The 20281-nt window shown below is 44.0% G+C and overlaps 2 protein-coding genes across 3 annotated transcripts in view; both read right to left on the minus strand.

Annotated features, from left to right (window-relative positions):
• Positions 1-221: 221 nt before the first annotated feature.
• LOC8041684 (GTP-binding nuclear protein Ran) lies at positions 222-6640 on the minus strand. The gene is made up of 6 exons (XM_002414878.5): positions 6493-6640; positions 5603-5653; positions 4735-4819; positions 4035-4160; positions 3043-3230; positions 222-1004 (listed from the first exon to the last, which is right to left on the minus strand). The coding sequence occupies exons 2-6, from the start codon at positions 5648-5650 to the stop codon at positions 786-788; spliced, it is 666 nt and encodes a 221-aa protein (XP_002414923.1). The 5' UTR covers positions 5651-5653; positions 6493-6640; the 3' UTR covers positions 222-785.
• A 367-nt stretch (positions 6641-7007) lies between these two features.
• LOC8041683 (syntaxin) overlaps positions 7008-20281 on the minus strand; it is a 47229-nt gene continuing 33955 nt past the window's right edge. Inside the window, exons 10-11 of one of the 2 annotated variants that reach the window (XM_029987869.4) lie at positions 8781-8909; positions 7008-7286 (exon numbers count right to left, since the gene is read on the minus strand). In XM_029987869.4, the coding sequence (XP_029843729.1) occupies positions 8826-8909 (84 nt within the window). In that variant the 3' untranslated portion in view covers positions 7008-7286; positions 8781-8825. Of the gene's footprint in view, positions 7287-8780; positions 8910-17642; positions 19666-20281 lie in introns of those variants that run through there. The other variant, XM_029987870.3, reaches the window with a different exon arrangement.

A 20281-nucleotide genomic window follows, 5' to 3' on the forward strand; every position in this document is an offset into this window, starting at 1 on the left:
TATCCCAACTGCTAGCATGACATTCTCCTAGAGTTCGAGCTGTCTGCAATGCATAGCCTATTTACCCCACGTCGAAAAACCCCATTCGCTTTCCTCGGGAACTCCCTGTACATTTGTACTTATCTTCAGAGAAGCAATGGTCAAGAGCACTAAACAAAAAAATATACTGGCTTTGTCAGTAAAGTGCTCACTTCCTGAAGAAACAAAGATCAAGTCAATAGTACAGTCCAACCTTTTTATTCTTAACTTCCTTGAAAGTTTGCATAAAGAAAAAAAAAAAAGCCACTTGCAGCAAAATGAACAACACATTCAGCACAAATCTAAAATGAGGTCATGTAAATGCCAATACTAACAGAGAAAAACAAGGAAGGAAGCTGTGGATTGGTGCTCAATTTTATATATCCGAAAAAATCCTTGCAAGCTTTCCATGAAACTTAGTTGTCAGAGCCTCCAGTCATTTCGCACAAAATTTGTGTTGACTCGTTTTCGTAAAGTGGCACAAACACTCCCACGAATTAAAAAAAAAAGTTACACAATGCCTCTTAACTGTACACATCTGGAATGGGCCAGGAAAAAAAAATAAAAGCCTCGGGGATCGGGGACGAACCCCAGACGGACACCGCCCAGAAGAAAGAAAAGGAGAGGCGAGGCAACTGTCCACTAGCATGCATGGCTTCGGCGCCGAATGCCCCTCAGTCACGAGTTAACCCGAAGAACTCTGTGCCGAGGCCCGGCATTCTAGGAGATGCAGATACGGGAGAAGAAAAAAAAAAAAATGGCGCAGGTTAGAGGTCGTCGTCGTCTTCGTCGGGCAAAGAGGTGTTCTGCGCCTCCTTCATGTCGTTCTCCAGCTTGGCCTGCCACTCTGGGTCCATCGTTACTTCGGGGGGAGCCAGGGCGGGCATGGCCACAAACTCCAGGTTCGGGTCGCCAATCAGCTTGCGTGCCAGCCAGAGGAAGGGCTTCTCAAAGTTGTAGTTGCTCTTGGCACTGATGTCATAGTACTGCAAAAGAAAAACAAAACGACAGATCAGGCCCTTGAATGTCGAGAAGTGCCTAAAGCCTTCCCGGTATGTGGGCACAATCGGGGCTTTTGGTAACACTTCTGGATTTTTGAAAATTCAGTATAAAACTAAACAAATTTTACTAAGTAGTTACTGACAGGACGAGGCCCGCCCATTGCATCCGTCCTGCCGTTCCCCATCTTGTCAGTAACTACTAATTTAGTTTTCACCAAAACAAAATTGAGCAGTTTCCTGGAAGATGTGAAGATTCTTCAAGCAAGAAAACAAAGGACAACAAACAGTGTGGAGAGTTCTGTTCTACTTGGTAACTTTGTTTGCATCATTAGACATACATAGCAATATCACCCAATTTCAACCATGAAATACAAACACTGCAAACTGTCCGTTAAAGTGGGCCTCGAAACTCAAATATGCTTTTCAGTAATATGCCCAGCACCTGTTTATCACACTGACAAGTCACACAATAGTGTTTTGTTTTGAGAAACAATACACACTTGTGGAGGCAGCACTCTCAGATTAGAGGGACAACAATATCCTCAGAAGTGTCGGACACACGTTAATCATCACTGAATGCTGCCCCCTTACCAGATGCCTCAAAACTCCTAAAGGGGTCAAACACCTCCACCTGACCAATCTACCAAGAGTTCTGGCTATCACAGAGTTGGCTACGCCATTCCCTGAAGTGAGTACCTTCAATTAAAGGGGCTGTAACAGGGTTCACACAAAATTTTTGATGCAAAATTCAAGGACTTCTGAAGAACTTCAAGAGCACCGCAAGACAAAAATTCCAGGCAACATGAAGAAAAAAATGGCAATGGCACGGGATGCCGTGGATTGGATTAAAGTGACCCTGAAAATGGGCGCATGTTGCAAGACGCAATCATGATGTTTTTAAGCGAGTGTTGGCAGATTCACAACGAAAACCGAGATAAAATTCTAGCCTGATTAAAATTGTCAGATATCATTTCCATCCACGAATCAGGCATGTTTAAGAGAAAGAAATGTATTTTCTGGTGGTCAGAGCTTCTTGGCAATACATCTAGTATGCTGCCATACTGGTTGCCAAGGCAACCAGGCGAGCACTTTTCTTCCCGAAATATTATTGTGAACCACAAGGCACTGCCGCTAAACGCATCGGCGTGGTTTGGATGAGCAATGAGAAGCTAAGTTGACTGACCACAGAAACAATGAAACAAACTCAGGACGACTAAAGAAAGGTCCGTCATCCTTCGTTCCCAGTTTGTTTTATTAAATTTTGCCAACCCACTCTTTACTTGAACTGAAGAGAAGCCAAGTGTATCCCCTTTCATGCAAATCAACCATGTCTTCAGGAAGAACACCGACCTGCCTAATTTTTTTTCTTGCTTGTAATGTTATTAGACTGTTTGCACTACATAGTCCGTTTCCATGTACGCCTCCCATGAGCGAACTCCTCAAACCGCCATTATTCGCAAAAAAAATTTTCATTTCCAGATGTTCAAAAAACACAAGGAGCATTTCACCTTTCCAGAAATTTAAGGGCCCTTGAAAGGCTTTTATTGAAATGCCAGGTATTTAAGGACTTCGAGAAGCTGCAAGAACCCTGCTCTCGCTGTTTTGTTATTTCTAGTTGCAATTCTTACTATTTATGTAGTGTTTTTTCCAAGTTCTGGAATTGTATTTAGACCCCCGTGTAACACTCAGAAACAGGTCCTTAAGGTAAATAAATTACCGAGTATTGCACAACAGAACCCCTGCAATGAATTCGGTTTATTTTATTACCTGTAGAAGTATTACAAGCTTATGACAACTTTACTTCATATTTGTATATTTACTGTCGACGAGCAATTGAGGCACCTCTAACTTTGCTCGTCTTTTTTTTTTTTAAGCTGCTCTGTACGTAAGTGTACCATTTTTTAGGCTTACCACTGCTTGTGGACATATCAAAATAAATATTATTATAGCGAGAGGCTGAACTGCAGAATGCATCAGCTAAAACTTCACAACTGGCAGAAAACGGGAGGACAGCACCACGCACCTGGAGGTTCTTTTTGCGGTGGAAGACGATGGACTTTGCCTTGACCTTGCGGTCCTTGATGTCCACCTTGTTGCCACACAGGACGATGGGGATGTTCTCGCAGACCCGAACCAGATCCCGATGCCAGTTGGGCACGTTCTTGTACGTCACTCGCGACGTCACGTCAAACATCACGATGGCGCACTGACCTGCAAGAGCAGGACAACAACAGTCAGCACCAGTGAATGACTTAGGGCTGGATCACACATTTGCATTCGACTAACCGAGTGCCTTGGGATATCTTGAAACTGCTTCACGCACCCGAAACACTTCCAACCTGACCGCAACTAAACTGAAACTTGTGGGGTCTACGAACAATGCACAAGAAAAATCATAAACTATGGATGGAAATATTTTTATTTAAACAACACATTTGTGGAGGCAGCTGCACTATGGCATTGCCTTTTTAGGGAAAGGATGTAAAGTTGCGTTTTGCCGATACCAGTCTTCAAGAAGATCACAGGTTTCGGCCTAGTCTGATGTCAAATTTCATTCCATTGGCTTTATCCAGTCTTTACGATTCCGGGGCCCTTCACCTAATGATGCACTTGCTTCATTCATTTCGTTCTTCCCTGAGGTGGGCGCAGTTGCACAGAAGGCATTAGGGTGTGGACATTCGGTTGGGTACGGGACGTAGTGGGTGCTCCGTTCCCATCTTTTTCAGCTCTCCCATTTTTTGTGGATATACACTGCCCGTTCTTACCCTCCTCAGGACCATCAACGTAGAGAAAGAGATGTGCACGTTGTAAGTGTTCCAGTGCTACCTGACAGACGGCACCAATGTGCCAAACTGCCAGAGATCACAGCGCACTTTGTCGATCAGACGCACATGCGCAAATCAACCAAGGGCTTGGAACACAAAGAAATGGCTTCGGACAAAATTATACACAACAGGAAGCACCAGCTTGTCGGCTTCCTTCCCTTGTAGATTATAATCCGACTAATGCACTCACCTTGAATGTAGTAGCCATCACGAAGCCCTCCAAACTTTTCCTGGCCTGCGGTGTCCCAGACATTAAAGCGAATGGGTCCTCTGTTTGTGTGGAACAGGAGTGGATGCACCTCCACACCCAAAGTGGCTGCAGCCAGGAAAGAAAGAAAACAGACTTCAAAACCACCCACCAAAACAAATAGCTACCAGAGTCGGCAACAATGAGTTGGACCTGGTAGTCTCTTGGTTGCATAGCGAGAATTATTCTAAACCAAACAAACTCATGCTGGACATGCAACAAGAGTCGAAACCATGTATGGGAAAATCCCAGTTTTACTTGGGATATTTTGTTTCCCTGTAAACTTGTCAAGAATTCAACAAAACTTTTGGTAAATGCTCTTTCTTAGGGGTTAACCGTTTGTTTTCTGGGCAAGGGAAAGATGTTTGCACCAGCAGCCGCAACAGTCTCAGATTAGAGGGACAAAAGCATCCCCAGCCACTAAGGTATCGGACACAAGGCAATCACCACCGACTGGCAGGCTGTGGTACCTCGAACTTAAAGTAATGGATATCAGACAATAAGAAGCCCACCAGAGAGGAGCACCGTGCTTGAGATGACAAGGCTTCTCAAAATGCTCACCCACTGCATAATCAACTACTACTCCTTTATCAGAGGCATTGCATACAGTCCAAAAAGTAAAACACCGCATTCAGCCACGTACCAACATATTTCTTCTCAAACTCTCCCGTGAGATGCCGCTTCACAAATGTGGTCTTCCCAGTCCCACCATCACCAACAAGCACACACTGGAGACAAACAAACGGGTGTAAAAACACATAAAGTGGCAAACATATATTTAGTACCCCAAAACTACCAAGAGAAAAAAGCAAATATCCACACTGTCACTTTACAATAGCAAGATCTATAACATTTGCATTGTTAAAAGCATTTGAACAAAAACAGACCGACATTAAAAACAAGTTATGTGAATAGTCCACCTTTCTTTGGGTGGCCAAGTGGGCTAGCACACACCAGCTCTGAGCAAGCACGTGAGATAAAGCTCGTGCTGCAGAACCCAGGGTCCAATCCCTACCCCAGACTGTTTCAATCTAGATGAGCATCATATTGGCATGCGGTTGTGTGTCACTACTGTGTGATGCACGTTAAAGACCACAGGCTAGCAGTTGTACAGCACAAATTTCCCAACTACAGCTGGGAGACAACTTGCCCATTGAGGCAGACTAAGTTCTCGGCTGAACAAACATACACACACCCCAATTTGTTTTCCCCCTTTCTTTGCTGTACACAAAAAGTTCACAATATTGATCAATGTTGCACAATTTAATTCACATGAATGTCCGCACACTCGTGCTGCTCAGTAGGAACCTATGCTAGGGTGAAGTGTATTTAAGGTTAGTTTTGAAACTCCGAACAACTAGGCCTTAAGCAGACCTTTAGTATCACTACACTAAAAAACAGCGTCATAACTGTATAAATATTCTCCATGCAACGTTGATTACAACCGCAAACGAGAGATTAAAGTGGCAGCCCACATTAGGGCACTACAAATGACGGCATATCGGGCTTACTTTGAATGTGGGCGTGCAGTCGCCCTGGTCTGTTAAAGGCTGCTGCATTATCTGAAAGAGGGAAAAAAAAAAAAAAAACACAAGAAAATGAGAACTGGTTAGGCGTTTAGAAGCAGACAGAGAGCGCGATCTACGGAACACCGACTTTGCCGTGAAGAATTGCGAGCCTTCTCTGCTCGGAGCGCGTCCCAAGCCGTTTGAATGGAAAAAGCCAGGCCTCGGTAAACACTATCGGTGCCAAGGGGATACGCCGCGGAAGTCAACGTTCAAGCGACAACGCGGCAACCGGCGCCACCGCTTGGCTAGTCTTCGCCGCACTCTTTTATTCGAATCGGTTGACTCACAAATTTGGGAGTCCTGATGAAAGACGTAGGCAGACGGACGGCGGTTCCGGGAACTCAACCAACCGAAATGCCGGCAACGACACCGCGAAGGTTACGAGCGTGTCAGTAGCGAAAACTACTATAAAATAAACTATAAAACTGCGAAATACGGTTCTAAGTGTTTCTTTGATGTCGTTTGAACACTTTAAAACATAAAAACCAGCTAACATTGAGGGGAAAACTGGTCGAAAGGACGGAGGCAACAAACTGCATCGGCTCGCGCCAATATTTTTTTTTTTTTCCGCCACAAACGCGCAGTTTACTGACAAATCGCGAAAATATGGATGTTTCGTTTCGTTTGAATAAGAAGAGCGTCAAGTTAACCTAATAATGGGACAAGTATCATTTCTTATTGTCGTTATTTTTAGCGCGCTTGACACAATTCTGCCTAGGCCTCGATGGAACAAAAGCACCACACAAGAAAAAATCGGCTCGCCAGGATGTTTGACGCTTCTGGGCCTGCACTGTGGCCGCGAATTTGAGCAAAAAGGGTGTGGAAATACTCACGTGAAATTGGATTGACGTAAAAAGAAAGATTTGTGTCCGATTTAAATAGATTGCGGCCTCACAACTGCGCGCTCATACACACACTCCCATACGCTCTCACACAAGCACCGGATTTAGCAATGGACGATCGCCAACCGGCTTTGACCGGCTCCTGATGCTTCGAATATTTGAAACAGAATTAACATTGGGAATTAAAATATATTTAAATATTTTATATCTAAATATAAAGTTAACAGCAATAAAATTTACTAAAATAAAAGTTAATGAAAAATAATGCTGCGGTGCCACACTGCGCAACTGGCGCGGTGCCGCTGCGCAACTAGATGTCTTTGTCGCTAGGTGACGCAAATCGCCGCCTGATTCAGGGAGCAGTTCCTTGATGCTTAAATCTCTATTTATTTGTTAGGAGCGGGGCGAGCGGCGCCAGTTTAATGGAGCTTTTGAAGTTGGAAGTGTCCCCAGTGCATTGCCCCAGTGTCTCGGTGTCCCTGGCGCATCGACTACAAACACAGGTATAACGTGATAAAAGGCAGTTTTTTTTGTTTTATTACTGCTACAAGTACAAACATATAAGCTCTGTTCACTCCCATGGGAGCGTATTTCTAATTGTAAGCGAAGACGTTGGAATCGGGCATGGCGCATCCGTGGTGAAAACTACATTTCCAGTTAGCTATAAGTTGACACAAACACTGTGGTGCTTTAGCCCTTTAGCCATCAACACATTCAGTTTCGACTCGTCTGCCTTGTTGCCATCTGGGTTTCATTTTGACACCGTGCACTCTCTAGTTCTGCATCTGAAATAGAAAGATTCGAAACCTTAGCTCCAAAGGGCTGTTCTTGTTAGCTCTGTTCCCCCCCCCCCCCCCCCCCCACATACACACACACACAATCACACACAAAAGCATCCTAGCGGCGGAAGGCACAGAGCTAGAATTACAGGACATTCATATATTCCCCACTCCGCCAAAAACGGTACGTTGCAGCTGTCTGTTACCAGATATTACCCCTGGAGAATTCTGTCATTTAAAGTCTGTGGCCATTTCAGCATCTAATCCCCATAGGACGGGAACACTAGTTGAACACAGGAATTGGGCAGGCGCCTATACTATCTGCAACAAGAACATCCCATGTTTGTACATGCCATGTGTAAGCACTGCATGCTCAGAAACCGAATTCGTGTGTCTGCGCACGTGCCGTGCTGGCAGCAGGCAGTGCCGCCGCAGCGAAGTGACATCAGAGTGAAGTATTGGTCTATGCTGTGTGCAAGTTTGTCTGCTCCTTGCACAGGGGTTGATGATGTCAGAATGCCGAGCTCTTATTGCCTGGTTAAAAATAAAATGGTGGGTAGATGTCGAGGCATCTAGCATTGAGGTCTACCCACTATCCTTTCAATCAAAGCCGCAACTCTTGCGCAGGAAGTGGACGACTTGCTCTCCGCATAAGATTTCCAAAGTTGCAATCCCCTCTTTTCAATAACCGATCTTCTCACCCACCCCCTCCTCATGAATTGATGCAATGCCTTTCTTTTTGTTTTTTATTTACACATGGCAAGCTAGTCAGTAAAACCAACTTGGAATACCCGTGATGCTTCATGGTGCCTCAAGGCAGTCCAGCCTCGTGGCACCATGTTTTTCTTGGTGCATGCTGTGCCTCCAAAACTAGCTTAGCCGATAAAGGTACAAACCAAGCATGTGTGATGGTGGAAGCAACAGTATAGGTATATACCCTATATGAGGGTCGTTCAAGGTTAACCAGGACCTTTATTACTACAGAGAAAATCAATAATTTGACAAGCACGATACTATGTGTCAGCTGTCTAGGGTATTCTCCGTGCGTGTCCAGACACCATAGCCGTCGTTTCAACCACAGCTTCCCGATTCGATCCTGAGGTGTATAAATTGAAATGGTCTGTGTGACTGCAGTTGGATGAACGTGTCTGTGCAGTTTATTGGTCACTGGCTGTCGTTTTTCACCACACTGTTGACACCATGTGTACTCTTGTCCGTGACATTGTTTGTTCCCCTACTGTGCTTGCAATCCTCTCATAAGTTTAGCTGGCTTAACTTTCTCCTTCACCAAAAATTTGATTATGCCCCACCAGACACATTGCTCACTGCCACAATAGCTGAAACTGCTGCACGTGTGCCGAAATACGCTGTTCCAGGAAGGATATAATGATAACATCACCAACCCCAGATTTCATTGAGTTATATTTTTTAAGCGATTTTCTTCAACAAAAGTCTCGGTTAGCCTTGAATGACTGAGATACGACCCATGCTGGACTTTACCTGAGCCTCCTGCTTCAGTCAGACGAGTGGTGAAGGGTACTGCTGCTATGAGAGGCCAATCCAGCTGCCGATTATGATGACCAGAAGTACCGCAAGTACGGCCACACATATCAGAATGAAGACACGTTTCTAGGAAGACATGTGCAATGCATACCGTTAGACTCTTCGAACAGCCTCGGTCCACCTTGCACTTGATTCATTGGTCTTGGAAGCATTTTGGGGATATGAGTAAACAGAGGGTGTCTCGTTTTATGCGGTAAACATTTTTCTTTCATCAACTTTACCCTGCTGTTTATGCATTTTGGGACTAAGGAATTTTCATTTTCCGACCTTATTGCTGAAGCAGTGTTTTTTGAGTGATGGCATCCTAGACAAGTAATTTGCACGCTAAAAGAAGCAAAGTGGAAAAAGGTAATGATTAAAAAAATTAAATACATCATGTTTATTTATTTATTTTGAAGATACTGCCAGCCAATTTTGAAGGCCAAGGCATGGTGTAGGCAAAACAATAAAAAATGTCAACAAAGCAAATAAATACACATTAACACTCAGTAAAATTAGTAAGCAGTCCAGTTGGTTTAGTCCTTGGTATTCACTTTAACGAAGAAAAGTTCATCTGTTGCACTTGCATCAATTGCATTTATTTGATATAAACGGGATTTATTTGATCTAAATCAAATTAATTTAATCTAAATAAAATTTGTTTTATTTAGATCCCTTAATCATACAATAGTGCTTTTTAATCACAGTGTATTTTTGAACATTTGTGATCAATCTGTCTGATCACCAAAAACTATGCGGAAGAAAATATTACTGTAAATTTGAAGTGCAATCAACGAATTTTGAAATATTCCCGTCGTGTTCAGAAATATGTTGAATATCATCCACAATATCCGTAAATGACAATTGCACGTTTATACTTTGAGCCTGGTGGCTGTATTTTTTGTCATAAACGGTCCACTCTGGCAAGCGCTCGGAGAAGGCCCAGCGGAGACCACGTGACATCCAACGCAATCGTGACGTAGTTCGTCTCAAGACGAGCAAAGCTACGGCGAGGCTGACGTCGAGAGGATGGCCTAGTCGTTCCAGCCACCGAAGCGGCTGCTTTTGTATGAATTTTGAGTGACGGGTTAATCTTCTGTAATCTTGTAGGGCGACAATAGCGACTTCTGCGACACACAAAAGGCATTCTCGGGAAGAGGGGAGTTCCTCCTGCCCCTGTTCTCTCGTCGTGGCCGGAGGCGGGACAACCTCCGTCATATAGCTGTCAAGGTTCCTAGACGGGCATTACAAGCGAGGCGTTAGCGACATCCACCAGGTGCTCTTTGCTAATCGTTTAATTCGTTTTAAAAATTACTTTTTGTGATTTTTTTAACAAGATATTGGTATGTTCGATGTGATGCTGCTCTTTTGAACACATATAGACCAAAAAAATGAGCGCCGAAATTTCGTTGAAGTATCCCTTTAAATAAGAACTTCTTATTCAGTAAACCCTGAATATTAGAAAGAAAACAAAAAAAAAAACAGCTTCATATTTTCGGGTTAGTGGAAAAAACTTTATTTGCTTCTCACTTTTCTGTTAGTTTTTTTCACACGACCGAAGTGAATGAGAAAACTCAACATTTTGATTTGCTCAGAATACACTGCTTTGTGCTTGTGTTGAATCTAACATAAATATTTTTTGCTCTATAATTTTTTTAAAACTTAAATACAAAACAAATGTGCGTAGAAAACATCAAAAGATAGACGAATGGTAAATAAAAATACTTTTGGGATTACTTTTGCAGAAAATGTTTGATTTAAATCATTTTGATTTTGATTCTCCACCCTGAAGAGGCTTCTCAGTAATTTTAGCCATTTGGCTAAAATTACTGAGAAGATATTTGCAAAAAATTGCTCGCTACCAAAACGTAGAGAGACTCGGGTGGTACAAACTATAGCACTTTGCTGTACTGGATTACAATAAAACCAAACCAAAAATAGGAATCTTTTATAATGTAATTATTGCAAAACTGCAAGCAAGCTGGACAAGAACGACAATAATAATCCGCGGAGGCCAAACACAAAGGAGAATTGTGTTTGGCCTTTGTCCCCCTTGTTCCCCTTCTCCAGGATTATCGTAAGGATCTTTATTGCAGATGACGTCATTTCCGATACCCTCCAGAGAAGAGGGGAAGAAGGAGCTCCCCTCTTATCAGGATCCTCATTTGTGCCTCCCGGATATGCACAGACGTCGCCATTCTCCTCCCAGAAGATTAGAGAAGATTAACCTGCCACTCAAAATTCTTACAAAAGCAGCTTTCCTCTCCTCCTTTTACATGGTGTTCAAAAGTATGCGATGTGATGTCGGTGCAAGGAGCCTTATTCTATTTTATTTCACATTGTGAAAAAGGCCCCTGTAATGGCATTCAGACTCAAATATGCTATCTTCATGTAGGCATGAGGCTGAAGCAGAGGGCAGAGTGCATAAATAAGTTTAATAAATCTAAGAATTGTAATTGATCAGTTTAGTGCGGTTTCGTAATCTGTCATTTGAAAAAAACATTCACCAAGTGGTGACTGTGCCTCTGTAAAAAACAGCTGCCACAAAGGAGACTATGTTTAGACCAGGCATGTAGCCAGGGGGGGGGGGGGGGGGGGGGGGGGGCATGGGGCCTGGGCTCCCCCGAAATCTTCCATTTTGCTGGGTCCTCCTCTCCCCCCCTCCCCCTCATACAGCATTTTGTCATAGGCACCCCCCCCCCCCCCTCCCCCCCCCCTCCCCCTGGAAACAAAATCCTGACTACGTGCCTGGTTTAGACCTAAATAAAAGATAACCCTAAGCTGTGTGTTTCACTACAAGTTTAAATACTCCGATGTACTGTTGAAAAATATGAAAAATAATTTTTGAAAAAGTTTTAAAATTTGTTTTAGGAATTAACATTGCTGCATCGAGTGTGCTTCCCTTATGGCAAAAATGCACTGCGGCGTAGCGACACACTGCAAAACCTGTCACTTTGTTTTGCAGATACTATCCCCTATAAAGTAAAACAATTTGCATGTTCACTATTAATGTCTGTATAAGAATTGTAGCGCTGAAAACACGTGGACTTCCATGCTACTTAAAATAGAAACTATATTTAATTATCATTATAAACTCGGAGCCAGCTAACTGACCGAGTACCGGGATCAGTTAGAATGAGAATGGCGGTTGGTCAGAGCTTCAGCCTCGGGACGCGCGTGTTCATGCCCCAGTGGTCTTTCGCACGTGCAAAAGGCGCACTGGAGCTTGTCGGCGATGCTTCTTCTTTACTGGCATCTGTTGGGTCTTTTGACGGCCACAGAATGTTTTCAAGGTCTTTCTATACAATATTATGAGTAGTAGTGGTGTCATTTTGAACACAGATTGTAGCTTTTTGTTTTAATTTTTAATGTATCATAAATAGTGGTGTTCTAAAAATTCAACTATAGTAGATTTTTCGGAGCAGCATACATGAAATGTGTGCAGTTTGGACATTACTTTTGTTTATATTTCTCTTAGCAAAACATTTACCAGCAATTCTTGATTCATTGCAGTACATAAATATTTCGATGAAAAAAAAACTTCTTTTTCAACTTACCTTTAGCAATATACTTTTCTAATACCTGAATTCTTAAACATATTTCAGTCATGATATAACTATAACAGTTGTGCTTGATTCAATAAAAAAAAAAAATTGCTATTGCTCACATCTAACCTCTAATCAATATAACAAGAACACCATCTTTGTGGACTATGAAGAAATATTTTTTTCATAAAGAACTCAAGTACTTGTATCAGATTCTGCAGTTACAAGGAATTGCCCAGGGTTTGAAACAAAAGCAGCAAGGATGAAACATTTTGCTGGTCAATTGACATATCAATTTTGCATTACATATCCCGGTGGTGGTAAGGACCACTTACCTGCTTTTCACTGCAAAGTGCTTTGATGCATCTTATTGCTATCCATATATTGCTATTCAATAGTCCCACCTCATATAAGTTATGTGTAGCATTCCAGAACCAGGAATTGATTTACTTGACATACAAAAATTTCATCCAAAGCATGTGTCATTCTTCACATATCTGGTTGTGGCTACTCTAGTGATGATCGAACGCTTTAATCTTTGCTAAAGCGACCAAATCGTAATGATCAAGAGGTCATTACACTTATCAATTTATTGAGTAGGTAGACAAGTCCAGAAAAGTTCATCTTCAGATGGGCTTGCAGTGAAAACACCAATTGATCGATTTATCAGGTTCTAACTTCCAGTTGATGGCCATCCCTGGAAAGCAGCAACCGTCTAGGGCTGTGCTCCATCAAAAGCACATCATATATGCTCGCTTGAAAGGCTTTGATTTAATATTGACGTTATAAAATGCAGACATGGTCACTGCACCTACGAAATCATTCCTCTATTTATATAGCAAAAATAAGTGCATATGTACTCTCGGGATAAATGGCCTCTGCACAGATGCAGTGCAAGAGAGCAGAAGTAATTCACCAGACGTGGAAAGCAAGGGTGCAGGAAATTTATCCACATACTCGATTGTCCGCATTATTTTTGTACCTCCCAAACTAAAACTGATGATATGGAGAGTCTACTATATTTTAAAATGAGCAGTACCTATGCAGAGACGGCCACATCACCATAGCTAGCTTCCAGTTTTTCAGCTCTATACTGCTGCGCTTTTTTGCAGAACGCACTTGCGCTACAAAAAAAGCGCAAGGCGCAATGGCAGACTTGCAGTCATCACTTTGTTTGGATATGGAAGCCTTCATTCAAGAATCCCCAGAAGCATGTTCCATTCACCATAGGCGACAAACTGAAGTGCGTCACGTCAGACTCAATTCCCTTATCCCCTCACCATAATGTGGATTGCGATCTCATGCCTAAGATACATCTGCTACAAATTTAAGTTATACAACTAAAAACCTTTTAAATGCACTCGAGTGTTCCTTTGGGAGCATATGCCGATCACACTACCACGATCTCGCCTAGACGCAGCTTTGAGAAACTAACAATACCTCAAAGCGCTGCTCCTGAAGGCTGGTTCATGCATTGGCCATTAGACTACGACATACTGCATTACGAGCACGACCACTTGCAAGCACTTGCGACGATATAAGACACTGGTACCGTCTGTCAAGTATGCCTAAGGTGCTTCCAGTCGGCATACGCTTCCTAATTACATTTCCTAACTCACCATCCTTTTAACAATTCTGACAATTTTTTAAGTGGCCATTTCTCATAGATACTAATATAGTAGTATGTAGGTTCGACGTCACAAATAGTGCAAAACCTTGCCTAGTCATATGCAGATCGGAAATGTTCCAGGGCAGCCCGATAGTTGGAGCCAGCTTGTTCCTTCGCCGTAAGTAGTCACAAGCAGCGAGTCATAGTCAAACACAAACATCTGAATATCCTTAAAGGGCAACTCCGGTCGAATACGAAACCAAAATAAATTACTGGTATCGCTTTAGTGGCCCGAAATATGATCACAGCCGAAATATTACATCAAAGTGAAGCCGTGTACTCCACTAAAACCGATTTTAAAGATGTACGACCAGCTGCTCTTTAGTGGGCGGCAAGCGGGGTAGCTTCTTGTAGAGGAAACATACTCCGAGGCAGGCGGCCGGTAGTGCGCTGAAGCGACTTCCTTCATTCCTTTATTTACATATCAAACTTAAAAACATGTGGCACCATTTGGGCGAGTATATTAGTACAGGTTACTAGTGCCATTCCACATCTACCCCTTCTAGTACAGATCCTATTTACAAATTCAAACGTTGAGGAGGGATGTGCCACATCGGCTCTTGATCCTCAGGCTGTAGCGGTGTCGGTGGTCTTGGGATCACCACCTCAGTGCTCGCCGGACTGCTGGGGCCACGTTGCTCACGTTTGGGAGGTTCCGGGCCAGGTGACTGGGCCGGCTTCTCTGAACAGAAGGGAACCAGGTGCCCGCGGTTCCGCTGCAGAACTCCCTGTGGCATCTCCACTATGTATGACCGTGGGTGTTGCGCTTGACTTAGTACCGTCGCACTGCACCGAATGTCTTTTACTCGCACCTCATCGCCTGCAGCAAGCCCATGCAGTTCTTTTGCTGCATGCCGACAATTGTAGTCCGCAGTCTGTCGACAGTTGTCCTGCCTTTCCCTCTCGAGGAATACCTCTGTCGACGGCCACTCAGGTTTCAACTTTTCTGGTGGCTTGAGCATCCTGGTTCGCAGTCACCATCCCATCAACAGTTGCACCAGGCTGAATCCGGAACGTCCCAGTGTATTCCTAAAGACCGGCAATGCCAGGAACGGATCATCGCCCTTGTGCAGGAGGTCCTTGACGGTCCGGATCGCGCAATCGACTTCCTTGTTGAACTGCGGGTAGTGCGGGCTGCTTGTTGCGTGCATGAAGCCATAGTCCTGTGCAAACTCGGCAAACTCAGCAGCTGCAAACTGTGGGTCGTTGTCGCTGCAAACAACTTCCGGAATGCCATAACGCGCAAGCGCACTCTTCACAGCAGTGATCACTGAGGAACGTGTAGTGTTCTTGAGTGTGATAACTTCAGGGTACCGCGAAAGGCAGTAGACAGTCAACATAAAGTCTTGACCGTTGAAATGAAACAGATCTATTCCCAGCTGCTCCCAGGGGAGCTCAGGGGAAGGTGACGGTATGAGGGATTCAGCACGGTGAATCCTTGTAGTAGCGCACCGTTCGCAGTTCTCCACCAAAAACTTGATCTGCTTACTCACACCAGGCCACCAAACCAACAAGGTGTAAAGTTGGGCGAGTTGGTTGATGGTCATCTTAAATTGGTTAAAACAGCGCCAAAAAGACAAAGGACCAGTAAAAGGAAACACACAGACACAGCGCTGACTTACAACTGAAATTTTTACTTCTGAGCAAACATACAAGCAATCAACCTCATAACACTGTGTGTTTCCTTTTACTGGTCCTTTATTTTTTTGCGCTGTTTTAACCCATTCAAGGTCACCACGCCAAGTCACGTGCTCGAGCGCGACAACAATTCACGCCCTGGTGATTCTCGTGGATGAACCCAAGAACTTCACCCTGAAGTGATGCTAAGACAACTAGGCGACTCCCCTGGAGGAGCAACCCGTCGCACACTGTGAACTTGCCCCGGTGTTTCCAGGACTTGAGGGGATTCAACGCCACCTTCGGTTTCACAGGCCAGCCTTGTTCGCAATACTTCAAGAGAATGATGCACTCGCCATCTGAAGCTTGCTCTTGTCACAGCCTGTCGAGTCTCACGGGTGGCTTGTCGTGGATGCCCTAGACCATGCTCTCAACAAACAGCTCCATGACACTGACTGCTGGTGATGCCTGCTCCAACGATGCTCTGGACAAAGTGTCAGCCATTGCCAACAACTTTCCGGGAATGTGAAGAACCCTGAACTGGTATGTCATGGCTGCACTTTTGTTCGGTGGGTGTCGAGACGCGGGAAGCAAGTCACTGCCCGACGCTCTCTTGAAGACTGGTCTTGTAAGAGCACTGCACTGAGTCCGAACGAGCTGGCGTCAGCCGACACGATAGTAGGTAGCGCTGGGTGGTACCTGGCCGCTCAGACTTCCAAACACAGTATCCTCCTCAGGTTCAGGAAGGAGGCCTGTTGATCTGGGCCCCAAGTACAGGCACCGTTCTCGCTCAGCAAAGCACGAAGAGGTGCAGTCGTGTCCGACAGGTGTGGTAAAAACCTGCCCATATGGTTCACCATCCTGAAAAGTCTCCGGATTGCACTTCTAACACCATGTTGAGGAAACATACTCCAAGGCAGGCAGCCGGTAGTGAACTGAAGCGATTTGCTTCATTCCTTTATTTACATATCAAACTTAACAACACGTGGCGCCATCTAGGTGAGTATACTAGTACAGGTTACTAGCACCACCCCACACTTTTAGTCAAGGAACACTGGCGCAGCACCCTTGTGATATCGCGTCACAGTGGAGCCGCGGTTGATTGGTTGTACCGCGTACCACAGCACACTTGTGATGTTGTGTCACGGCCGTACGGCTGGTGATCAGTGTTGCCATTCCTCTAGCAAATAGTTTCGGTTTTGCCGCAGACGCCCGAAACCAAACTTTGGGCCCGTGATATTCATAAAACTACGCACAACGTCTAAAAAAAAGTTAGACCTCGTAATTCAGAGATACTGCTTTAGCTGAAGATGGTCGTAATCCCAAATTAAAAAGATATTGACCGGAGCTGCCCTTCAAGTCAAAAGCCTTTTCTAGTTTTCTTGCTCGGCCCCTTTGTCAGTGTCCAAGATTCCGATGATTGCGAAGAAGGTTACAGGGTTCTGGCCCTTAGTCAGATGAGTGAAGCATCCAGGGGTGGACTTACCAATAGGCAGGGCAGGCAGCTGCTCTGCCTTTGGGGACGGCCAATTTGTGGCTGCCCCAAAATAATTGGCTTTTTTCTTTTTTATGTCTAGCTTAGAGTTTAGTTATTTTGGCAGTTCTAGCTCCAAATCTAGCGACTTTTGAAAATTTTATTTTCAAATGTAGCTATTTCCCTTCTTCATGGTCACTGACAATGAGGAGCAGGGGCGCTGTTAAAGGCTGCCTAGGGCTGCAAAATGGTAAGTCTGCCTCTGGAAGCGTCGGACCACCGATCCGCTGCACAGTGAACAAAACAGAGGTGTTTGAGTATAAAATAAAAAAAAGCACACACTACAGCAAAATCTGGAGCATGTGCAAAAGCTTACCAGAAAAGCCCCTACCGCCACACACAAGCAGCAACTATAGCAAGCACTTGTGCAGTCAGCCAGTTAACTATGATCGCACAAACTGAATGCTTGTGACAGGCTTCTACGGTGCAATAAGAACAGAACTCGGAAACAAAAGTAATGCGTGCATTCTCTTCTTTTATTTCACCTCTCTGGCACAGCATGAAAGAATTCATAAAACCAAAATTTAAAGCACAAAAGGATATAGTATACATAATAAAACTGCTTCAGGCTAATGCAACTGTACACATGCCAGTATACAAAATTAAACACAAAACTTAGGACAGCGCATTCCATTGTTCACTTTGTTCGTACATTAGGAAATGCATAAAAATCAAGGAGACTCTCAAGTTTCACAGCTCTTCACTTTGAAGACACAACACAACGAGCTAGCTGTCTAGCTTCAACTTGATCAACAGTAAACATAAATTGAGACGAGCAAAAATATATTCTAAATGTGCCACACCAACTACATACTAATAAATGCTGCCAATTAAATAAACTTTGTAGCAGCATGCAAAACATGCACTGCGACAAAAGTGTCACACATGCTTCGTGACAAGGCAAAAAAGAAAAGACTACCTAATTAATAGCGTTTTATTAATTCATGCATCAAGGATGCCGTCTGTCTATAAAACGGTAAATATCTATGTCATCTGTTTCTTATTAAAATATTCAATTCCTTAAAAAAATCCCAAAGTAATTAAAACTAGGAACAACCAAGAGAGAACATGGCAGCTGCTGTGTCTCACATGATATGACTACCATAAAAGGATTTCGCCTCACAAAAAAATAATACAAGACAGCATGCCAATGCAGGCAGTCCAAGACTCCCACTGACAAACATGTCTCTATACTACTATATTGCACTTTGTTTTAGTCTTATTTGACTAGCAGTCCTCGTGTAAATAATATAAACCCTTTCAGACCCTGACTCACACTTTCAAGATTCTATTTATATTTTCAGCAAGACTAGAGGAAGTGCAGGACATTTAATTGACAAGGCATATTGCGGCACCAAAGACCACCACACTGGGGCTAGTTTGGCGGTGCCGCACATGTACATCCCCGCTCTTGTACTCAACTAGACAGATCTATCATCAAACATGCACCATAGCAGTGCGGAGCTCAACTTTGGCATAGTATGCTACGAGAAATATGCAAACAAAAAACCTTTCCAATGTCGATCGCTTCCTTGGGACACATGACTCACAAAACAAATGTAATGCCTAAAACAATAAACCCCAAACAAGCTAGCCTAGTGGTATTTCGTGCCTTGGCATTGGTCCCAAACCTTATTGAGGCATGGCAACGAAGAGATACCTTTCAGGTCGGCCGCTAGTTACCACGCTTCAGAACACACTTCAAAGGTGGTCGCGCAATACGAAGATCCGAACAACAGGTCGGCAGGTAACAGTAATGCAAAATATCGGCCAGTGGTTGTTCATGGGCAGTCAACCTACTGGAACTTGTGCAACGGGAGAAGGAAGATGGCGGGGCGTCCGTTGCGTTTCAGCACATTCCCAGCCTAGATTAGCGGGTTTTCAGATAATCTTTACATCTCAAGACTCGGATGAACTTGAGGTCTGGATCGGTCCAGAATTGTACGAGCATTGTGCTCATGCCCGAAAGTGTGCAAAGCGTTTTGAAGCGCACACCAAAATGATCACACAGAAATACCGATAATCGGAACGTCGCTGCTACAGTGCGAGGGCCGTGTCAGCAGCTTCAGGATCGTCTAAGGCTACAGTCTGTTGCAGGTTTAAAATAGCACGACAGGCTCCCTCAGTGTGAAGCTTTTTTTTTCACTTTAGCAGAGCGAATGCTAGAGAAGAGACGAGTGAAAACCACCAATCATGGGGAGCAGAGAGCTTTATGGGAGGGACTTGTCCAGCTATTCGTAACCTGCAATAGGCCACGGCTACACGGCAGATCGTCTGCATGGCTCGGTAGGCCGGACCATATGGTCGAGTAGTCCCCGGAAGCAGCGATCCCGGAGGAATGGCACGATACGTGAGCTGTGCGGGGAGGCTCGTTCAAGCTGCCGTTTCTGTTTGCGTTCACCTCCGCACTGACAGATAGATAATGAGTGCCAGGACTAAGACCAGGACTACGACCAGGACTAGGACTATGATTTTTTTCTGGAAGGAAGGAACAAACAAAACATGGGTTTTAAACCGCAACGGAAATAAGCAAAGAAAAAGGGCAACAAAGGAGCATGCACCTCGGCTATAGTTGGTGCGACATAACTGGAAGCAATCCAAGTGTCGCGAGATGACGGGCGATTAAAAAAGGCGAACGGGCTGAGCGCTCAAAGGTGCAGCACTTGGTCCATTCGTCTTTTTCGCTTGTCTGCTGTTGTTCGAAGCACTGATCGTTTCCGTTCGCTGTGGAACTGTTTCCCAAATCATGCATGGCACTTCACAGGTCAGTCTCTTGCTCATACTTGGCTGCTAAAAACGACAAGCTGTGGCAAGCAGGAACTAAGTTAAATGAAGCAAATTAATTAAACATCACAAAACCCAGAGGTGTAGATGTGAAGAAAGAAGCCTATATAAACAACCTTTAATTTTGGGAAGGTCTCAATGACAAAAACAGAAATTGCATTATAGCATTTTGGTAAGAGTAAATAATTTGCAAAGTTAGGTACAGAACAGGTAGATGTCCTATTAGCTATTTTCTGGCTGCCACTCAATATCCTCTGACAAGAACACTGCAGGACTATCGAAGGAAATTTAATTTTTGTTACCAGCCTGT

This window comes from Ixodes scapularis, unplaced genomic scaffold (assembly GCF_016920785.2).
Source record: "Ixodes scapularis isolate PalLabHiFi unplaced genomic scaffold, ASM1692078v2 PGA_scaffold1__304_contigs__length_218370807, whole genome shotgun sequence".
NCBI lineage: Eukaryota > Metazoa > Arthropoda > Arachnida > Ixodida > Ixodidae > Ixodes > Ixodes scapularis.